The 9,804-nt window shown below is 36.9% G+C and overlaps 1 protein-coding gene across 5 annotated transcripts in view; it reads left to right on the top strand.

Annotated features, from left to right (window-relative positions):
* The first annotated feature begins 249 nt into the window (after positions 1 to 249).
* The window catches only part of CERS3 (ceramide synthase 3), a 50,346-nt gene continuing 40,791 nt past the window's right edge, over positions 250 to 9,804 (top strand). The window contains exons 1-2 of one of the 5 annotated variants that reach the window (XM_069798551.1): positions 250 to 1,174; positions 2,173 to 2,324. In XM_069798551.1, coding sequence (XP_069654652.1) covers positions 2,239 to 2,324 — 86 coding nt within the window. In that variant the 5' untranslated portion in view covers positions 250 to 1,174; positions 2,173 to 2,238. The other 4 variants (XM_069798553.1, XM_069798554.1, XM_069798552.1 and 1 more) reach the window with 4 other exon arrangements.

Here is a 9,804-nt window from a genome sequence, read left to right as displayed (position 1 = left end):
TAAAGGGAAAGGTATATATGAGACTGATGCGTATATTGCTTATTTATAGAAGATTTTAGTGGAGCGTTATATCTAAAATCAAGCTTAGGTAATGCAGAAGTGAAATTTCAACAGAATTCCTTGCATCCATTATGTATTTTATGTAAGTATAGAATAAATACTTAATAAATTTGTTAAATCAGAAACAGATAAGTAGAAATAAGTGTCTGCAGTGCAGTGAGATGGATAGTGAATTCTTACTAGAGAAAGTTATTTCAGAACAGGATCCAAACCAGTGTGTGCATTTAGCAGGAAGCCACCTAATGTTGGTACACTTAACGTGCAGCTTGTAATGATCTTACAAGTGTTAGGCAATGGGAAAGTACTGACAACGGGGACTACTGTAGAAATCTCAGACCTCATCAGAACTGTAAGAAGCAGTTTTCCTGTTAGGATCATCTCTTGAAGGTAAGTGCTCTATTCTGATTGAGAGCCAAGTAAGTTCTATCTTCCTTTTAAATAGCTACTTAGTGTTAAAATACATACTGAGTTAAGACAAACAGTCTCTGGAGCAGGTGGCTGACCCCCAATCTCTGTGACTGTCTTCTAGATCAGTCTTGAGCTCTGAACTGGTCAATTGACACTATTGGGAGGGGAAGAAACCTAGGTTAAGCTTATGGGATAATTTAGCTGGAAATTACAGTGCTCTCCAGAGACACTTGCATGGTATGAATTCTCAGACAGGAAGGTTTGAACCTCAGTCTTATTCTTTCAGGATGACAGCTGTAATCACTTGGCAGTTATATAGGAAAGAGTGATCCCCTTCACTGGCATGTAGGAGATCTGAATAGTCTGTGTGTTTGTTGTGCTTTGGTTTCTTCCTGAGAACTTTTGTGTGTAGAAGTGGGTGAGAATGTCAATGAATGGAAACTTTTCCATTCATGCTTATAGTTATTTTAGTTAAAAACTAACCTCTGAGTTGTCCAGGGCAGAATAATGCTGGTTTCTCTTTACTGTTTGAATTTGGTTATGCTCTAGATGCTGAGTTGCTCATTTCTGTCAGGACTGAAATGTCTCTGGGCATGTTCAAAGATGCAACTCTAGACAACTTGGGAACTTTTCGGTTCAAACAAAGGAAGTGCCTTTGGCAAGGCAGTTGAGCAAGAGTTTCTCAATATCGCAATTTTAAAGTTAGGTAGGTACTTACATTTCAGTGAAATCCTTTCCACTATCCTCACTCTTAATCTACCCTTTGCTGACTAGTTTATTTTAACTGAGTAACTTCATTGTTTTCACTGAACATAGTATTGTTCAGCATTTCTTAGTCTATACTTTGCGAGTTGGAAGTATCTAAATTACAACAGTACTTCTCAGACACTGATAAGCAGTGTGGGATAGGTAGAATGGAGAGATAATTTCAGTTTTGTTGAGTGCTAGTCGTCTTCTTTGACAGTGATAACAACTGTAAAAACTTTCTTGAAGTAAAAGTTTAGAAATCTCAGAACAGTGTGTTGCATTTAGCAAGAAGTGTAGGAGCCATAACTTTTGATTTTTTAATACAGCAAATCCAATTGCAATCCAACTGTATTTAATTCTTACAGGCATGAAGTTGATTGTGTGCCCAGTTGGTTATTAGTAGTGATCATTCCCACATGTTTCACTTCTCAGAAAGCCATTGTTTTAATTCTCAGAATGTTTTAGTGGTAAAAATGGGTAAATGTGGTTTGTATCTGGCAACTAGATACCTTAATGTGTTGATATTTTACCATTTATGAACTGTAGGACCCGAGACAGTAAAACTGATGTGAGTCAACTTTTTTTTTATTGCATGCAAAATGAGTGTGAGGAATGAAGGTAGCTAGTGGTTCTATGGCTATATTCAAAAAGTCTAGCACAAAGAAAACACCTTGCAAATGAACTTGTATTTTAATCCATTGCTGAGTATATAAGTTGGGGTTGCTGGGGTCGGTTTGTTTTGGGGTTGTTTTGTTTGGTTTTTTTGCTTCAGTTTTTACTATCTAAAATTTTTAGGCAGAGCTGTTATTTCATTTGCTAGAGAAAATTAGCTCAGCTGCAGACCCTATTACCAATGTTAAATTAGAACTTAGGAAGTAGATCAGTTATTACTAAGAGGTTGATGTGCCTCACCTTTGGATATTGATATCTAACAACTTTTCTTGTATTATTTCAAAGCAAGACACAGAAAAAACCAGGTGACTTGTCTGGAGAATAGTTTTCTGTCAGAGCACTTATCCTGAAATGTCCACAGTCTCCATCTATGTCTGTGCAGTTGTTTTGAGGAGTTTTACCTTCAATATCAACAGAATAAATTATGCTTTAATGAGGTAAGCAGTTAGCACTAGAAATTGCTTACAGGATGTGCTTTTTAAAAAGAATAGTTTTGAACTTTAATATTTGTAGAGCTTGATTGCAATTACAGCTGAATCCAGGTGGTTCCATGCTTGTGGTTCTTCAAACTGGATTTCCTCCAATATTTTTATGACTGCTTTCCACTCTAGTTTTAAGACTTGTAATACGAGTTTTAATCCTGTAATACAAGAATAAAAGTCAACCCTGAGAATTTCTATACTTATGATACTCTTGTAAAGCTGGGAATAAGGAACCTTGGTTGTTCCCTGGTTTATCACTGCAGGATAAGCATCATTTGTAGTTTTTCCAAAGTCAGTCTGAGGTAGTGTCTGATGTCAGTATCAAGTATTTATTACAGTGTTTCAGTGTCAGTAGGAGTGAAAATACTGTGGTCATTACAGTTTTACTTCTGTGTATTTTCCCTTGAAGAGTTGTCCAAATGAATTTGTAAAATCTTGTTGTATTTTGTACAACTCTTATAGGCTACCTGATTCACTCTGAAATCCTGTTAGAAGCCAATTGTATGTGTCAGAATGGATGATAGGCAGTCTTTTGGTTGTTAGGTCGACAGCAGGCATGGACATGGACTTGGTTGAGAAACATCTCAGGTATTTAAGCTTTTCCACGTCATTGTCTTTTTAAATGAGTTTACTGCTGATAACTGTCAGAGACACTCTTTAATAGACAAGCTGGCTTGGTTTTCATACAGCAAGGAAGGAAGGAATACAACAATATATTTTGTGGTAAAAAGCTTGCATGGAGAATTGCAATATCCTTAAGTTATTTCTGGTTCCTACTTACCTCTGCTGCAAAACATGGGTTTTGTCAGTCAGCGGTGTCTTTTCAGGGGGAAGATTTGAAAAAAATGTGAAATGCTCGAAAAAGTAGCACGCTCAACCTCAAAAGTAAATGCACTGCTGAATATTGGCTTCCTTAAAAGGTTGTAGGGGAGTTTTGTATGTACATATCCTGAAACTATGTTAGGAGTTCTAGCTGCTAATCGTAGTTGTCCAAGAATCTGCCTCATTTCGTCCTGGTGCTAGAGAGTTGAAACCTGAAAGATTTTCTGTGGAGCGTCAAAGAGCTTCCAAATGTCCATAGCTACTTTGAAGGAAGTAATAGCTGCATAAGAAACAACGGATAAGATTTTGAAGCCTATTTGGCAAAACAGCATGCACTGATTAAGTAAAAAAGATTTGTCAAATTACAAAATCCAGTGTGCTTATTTCCACATTCACAATGTTCATCCTTCGCTTGCTAGCTTTATCTTCAAATGTAATCTTTTGGAGTTTGTCAGCTCTTAAAATAATTTTGTTACTACAGACCTTTTATAGCTATTTCATGTAGGGATTTAACTGAAACAAAAAAGCTAATGCTTTCTGAAAACTTATCTAAAGTACTTGGCTTCCTTGATAGTATTTACATTCTTCAAGAAAATCAGGTATGAAATGGTGTTCTCTTTCTGCTGACACCACTACAGCTGCTGTGAGAATTAGGCAAAGATCCATTATGCAGCAAATGTAAAACTCAACCATGAGTTTTGGGTTTGTGGTTTTTTTTAATTGTTTATCTCCTCAAGGGAGTATCTAGTACTTGATCATTTTCAACAGAATATTGGTCCCTCTGAAGGAGTGCTGCTTCACCTAAGCTAAAAATACTGACCAGTATGATGCCAGTGTTTTCTGTAATTTTCAATTATGAGCTGATGCAGAGGGGGAAATTGCTGGGTGTGAAGCATCAAAGGGATTGCCTTTCAGTTTCACCAAGCACATGCTCATATTTTGCACTTGTGTTCTCTGTGGATGGATAAAGATTGATGCTCTAATAGTCTTCTAGTAATGTAATCAAACAACATTTGCAGCGTTGTCTTATGTGCAAGTGTTACAAATTGTTGAGGTTTATTTTCATACAGCTGTTAAACCAGTGCTTCCAGCTCCAAGGATCAACAAGACATCTTTTTAATCCTATGTTATTTGGACTGTTGGAAACGAATTAAAAAACTCTCTGAAAGAATTGGTTGGACTAATTGTTAAATGTCTAGTGTTGCAGCCAGAAGATTTTGTGTATTAGTCTCCTGCATCTTAAGATGGTAATAGCACATTGGGAGTATTATTTGAGTGAATTAGCAGTGCTGTGTTTGGAGTGGAAAGGGTGAACAATAGAAGTCAATCCTTAGATGCAGTTGTTCTTGCTAAGATTTTGTGAGTAGCATGCACGTTTTAACACACTGCTCGCTATAAACATGAGCAACCAGTTACTCTTCTTGCTAAATTTACCTTTTCAAACATATTAGAACATATGTAGTGAAAGTACCTTATATAGATATGCGGTTATACTTGAATTGCTCCAGTGTTTCTGGTTATTAGAAAGGTGAATTTGACAAGTATGGACAGGTTGATGCTAAATCAAGGGGGAAAAAAAAAATCTCACCAAGGATAATTTAAAGACAAAACAGACTAGGATTTTGCATCAAGAATGCTGACCAAACTGTAACCAGATGAATTCTTCATTAAATCACACATACACCTCTGTGCTGTGCCTCTGGATATGAGAGTGTTCTTAATTGCTGTCCTGGAAGCTTATTGGTACGCTGTATATTCAGTATTTAAATGAAATACAGCCAAGAGTTTGTAACAGCTTGAAAGAGAGATCATAACTGTGGTATTTATATCCCTCAATTGTTAAGTGTGCAAGAGAAATTGGTTAGAAAGCAGTCCCCAGGGAATGTCAATGTCTTTTCCTGGAGCCTTTTTCCTAAGGCATATTTGAAGCCTATCAATAATCCTGTTCTCTGCATTTTAGTGAAGTGATGGTGGCTTGGGTCAGCAGTAGAGTGTGTTAGTGTTCCTTCACTTCCCTCCACTGTCTTTATCTTTCCAGTATTACCACTGACATCCTCTTTTTATCCAATTGTCATCTTCCTTCTTGTTATTAAGGGCCAGATTCTCAAAGTATTGAGTTTTCCATTTCTTATTAAAATTCACAGGAACCAAGTTCTGAAACAATAATTTTAAAAGATTTAAGCATTTTGAAGATTTCAGCCTATGTGTTCAAATTGTGTGTATTCCTGATTTAGTCCTGCAGAGGTATTCATGTATGATAACTATTTATTACCTTAATGCTTGCTCTGTTCAAAATCAGGTATCTAGTCTTCAGTTATGACAGATGGCATTATTAATTAGTAATGAATCTCTCCTTACTTAAAAACCCTGTATGGATTATCGATCAGGTCATACTTCGAAGACCAAGAAAGGTCTTGAGAAGAAAGCTTTTTGAGAGATTTTAAGTGGACTTCTTCATCCCTTTTATGTAGGGGAAGGTTGGTATATTAGGAGAAGATATGAATTCATGTGAAGAAGAGGAGCTTAGCTTTTAAATGACAGATGGCAAGATTATGAGTTACGATATTGATGTCCTTGAATGTGGGACTTGGAATGATTCATTTTCAGATATTTATTGATTCTTGAGGAGCACAAAGTATAGGAATATCAAGGTTTTTTTATCTTGATCTTGAAGGAATGCCAGATAGCAAGCAGATGGGTTTCACTGGTGGTGAAAAGAGAATTGAGTCCAAATTATTACTATTTGATCAAATTGATCAAATTTATTCCTACTTTTTCTCTGTGTATGGATGTGACTGAGATCTGATTACCTGTCTGCCATTGAAAAGATAATCAGTTAGCAAAAATTACTAGGTACTAATAGGCAATATGTTTAGAACATTTATCTGTTGGTTCCCCAGACAAATTTTAATTTTTTTTTAATAAAGGAAAATAAAAGAAACCCTTTTGTTTGGAGATTTGTTGGTGTTTTTTTCTCTTCTTCCCCCTGCAGGTGCCATCATACACAACAGCTCTGATTCTAGAGGTTTTAAGATTTAATACAGTCTCAAAGATTTGCTAAGAGGGTTTTCTTTACTGAGAAAGTTAACTAATACTATAATCTTTCTTATGTAACTGCTTAGAAGCTCAGGTGAAAGCTCACATCCACTGTGTGGATTCACTGTAATTTAATATATGTGTTTAACTGGCTGGAAAACAGGAAGAAGTTAATTTTGTGATTTTTTTTTTTCTTGTTTTGTTCTAATATTGTTTTTCACTGAAAACTTATACGTAATTTCCAGTGATATGTCAAATAATTATTTGGGTCAAATATGTGCCTCTTATCTGGTTATATTCAATTGTTGTATGATGGAGTAGGTGTTATGCTACAAGTAAGGAGTAGTAACACCTAGGGTGGTGGGTTTTTTTTTTTCCTCAGTGAGCCCTACAGACTAAGGTGGTGGTGGCTTTTTATTTTTGTTTGGTTTTCTTTTTTGCAGCATTCAAATTTAAGATACCTGAAGGATAAGTACTGTGAAAGTGCAGCAATAATTGAAAGGTCAGTGGGCAGCTTTGATCGAGAGAGTATGGTTAGCTTGTTATTTACCATGCAATATTTTTAATCGTGTGATAGTCCTATGTAGGCGTTGAGTGCTACCTAACAAATGCTCCTCAAGAAGTATGTAAAAACATTTTTTTTTCCATTTTATTATTTGTAGCAGCTCCACATTTGCTCCAGTCAAACAAATGTGTTTTTTGCAATGTAGTGTAATAGTGAAGAAATCGTGGATTGAGGCATAAGAAAGGTGTTTCTGCCAATTACCTATTACATTACTGGCACAGTATTAGCCAAGTGAATCAGCTTGCTCTAGGCTTTGCTAATTGGCAAAGTGTTCCTAAATGTTCTGCTTGGTTCATGCTAGTGGTTCAGATGTGGGAAAGCACGGAGATAATTTAAGCAACAGCAAAGCCATAATACTACCTTTCTGAAATAATCCTTCATGTTTAATATTTCTCTGGTGCATCAGTTTATTGAGTACTGCTCCCACTTTTATGGAAGGACTGAAGACTTGCAATAGCTGCAAAATATAATGCCTCAAAAAGAAAAAAAAAAAAAGCTATATGAACAAAACCAAACTTTTCTCTGGAGGGAAATAAATGAGCAGGATCCAAATATTGCCTGGGTTGCATCTTCTTTTATTGTAGTCTTATGGATTACGATGAAAGTTTCATATACTCAAAAGGAGTTGTGGAAATTAAGGCTGCGGGGGGAAACCTCTCCAGTGTTATTTATGTAGACACCATCTGTGGTTTAGGAAGTCAGAGCCTCAAATTACTGAAGGTTGGGGGTGTCATCAGTTACTATTTTGTGTTTATTCTGTTCTTGCAGTCTTCTGTAGCAATCTGCTCTTAGCTTCCTTCAGAGACAGTATGCTGGGTGAGGTGAAACTTTGGTTCAACTTTGACATGTCTGTTCCTATTTTGTGGGCTGCTCTTTGCTGACTGCAAGCAGGAAGAATGGGCTAATAAGAGGTTCTCCGCTCCTGGCTCGTCAGTGAGGTTTTTTCTTTCCTCTCTGACAACACTAAAGTGTCCTGCCCACCCGAATGCTAAGTAATGCCAACGCTTCTGAATGCTGTCACTTATTTGAAACTGGGGAGAGCTGGTGAGGAATGACTTTCAGTCTTAGTCATGGAATTAAAAAAAAAAAAAAAAAAAAAAAAAAAAAAATCACATAGGGTTAAGTAAAATTTACATGTTTGTATAGTATCTCTAACCAAACATACAGTCAGTGTATGTTTCCCTCTGCTTTGGGAATTTCAAAAATCCCACTTTTTATCTTCTAAGTAACTGGAACACTTTCTGTAAAACATCTAGTTGATTGAGGCTGGAAGTATTCCTGAGGCTGGTGAATAGGAGCAGAAACCTTTCTCCAACTTTATTTGAAAACCCATACTTCATCTAATAATGCATCTAAAAATGTCAGTGTGAAGTGATGCATTTGGGGCTTCCTTTTTTCAGCACAATCAGTAGGCACAGCATCCTCCTGTGCATGTATAGAGCAATATAAGACGAATTCTCACCGTGCAACAAAATACCACGTGACTTCATACATTTCTTCATCTACTATGTTGAAACAAGCACAAGGGAAGGCACTTGGCATTACGACTCCTGAGTTTCACCAGGTAGATACACATGACATCAGGATTGCCTTCAGTCAGAAATCTTGAAGTGCAGCTTTGCTGGGTGGGTCTCCGAAGAATTTGAAAGAGTTCTGTAGATAGGGCGTGTTTACCTTTGTCAAAGTAGTGAGCGTAATGCCTCTTCCCAGCTAATGTGCTTATGTTCTCTTTGACTGCAACATCATAAAGGTAGGAATTTCTTTTTTTTTCCTTTTTTTCCTGTTCTGGTGTGGTGTGGGGGTGTTTTGGGGTTTTTTTTCCCCTCCATCTGATTATGGTCTGAATCATTAGCAGGAGCTGGTCTCTAACATTGTCTGTATTGTAAGGGAAAATTAGAGTGACTCTTATGATAGTCTTCGAATAAAGAGTAGAATAGGTGCTAATGAGATTTTATTTGTTGCCACTAAGTATTCCAGCCTATGAGAACTGCTTTTTATTTTATAGAAAAGTAGTGCAGGTTTTCTACTTTTTTTTTTTTTGCGCTTTTCTACTTCTTGTATCATTATTCTATTAAGTGCTTGTAAGAGCATTTCTTTCTGAACTGGAAGGGAGGAAAATTTATTAACAGGAAAAATAATGTTAGCTAATGATATAAATGTGATTGCATAAAAACCCCCTTGAATTTAAGTTGCTTGAAAAAGCTAGTTCTAATTTTGTTCTGTAAAATGCTAAGAAAAAAATGTTCTGTAAGAGATTCAGTTTAACAGAGTTTTTTTAATAAGACTTACCTGTTGAATACCTGAAGAAGTTAGTGCAATACGTAGCACATTTAAAGAAGCTGCCAGAAAGGGTTCTTTCATGCTATAACATTCAGATAGAGGATCTCCATTCACTTTTTGTTCCTACTTGTTGTAATGTATACCTGTTTTTAGCTAGCTTCCTAGCTTGGGTCAAATCTTCAGCTGGGGTGCCACTGTTGATGAAGAGGCTACGCTGGTGTACATATAGCTGAAGATCTCTCTTGCATTTGCTAGGACATGAAAAGGATGCCAAACAGTAGCTGAAATAATGAAATACCAGTTACGTTCTGGCTCCTCTTCTAGTTGGCTTTGTGGGTGGAGAATGTCTGGGCAGGTTAAGCTGCAAAGGAGGGGGTAACCAACAGGAGAACTGAGAACAGTGGAGCACAACAGACTTGGTTTAATTGCTGGTTCAGGGTGGTGTAGAGATCATTATAGGCAGTGTACAAGCTTGAGCCACTATATGTACATGATAGCTGAAGACCTTGTTTCAGGAAGCTGCAAACAGGACAGTTTTCCAGAGTGCAAATGTACCAGCCCTGTCTCTTTCCCTACCTCCCAAGGGCTAATTTAAAACCTTGAGTCATCCATTGTGCAGGTGGAGAAGCCAACAGCCATTGCCTGTGCACCCTTAGGTCCTCTCTCTAGTTCCTTACTATTCAGCTGTCTCCACATGTTTTGTGGTACTGCTGTAGTTCTAATAATGTGCTT

Source organism: Haliaeetus albicilla, chromosome 12, assembly GCF_947461875.1.
Source record: "Haliaeetus albicilla chromosome 12, bHalAlb1.1, whole genome shotgun sequence".
Classification (NCBI taxonomy): Eukaryota; Metazoa; Chordata; class Aves; order Accipitriformes; family Accipitridae; genus Haliaeetus; species Haliaeetus albicilla.
The sequence above is the reverse complement of the archived record's forward strand: the minus strand, read 5'-3'. Positions and strand labels throughout refer to the sequence as shown.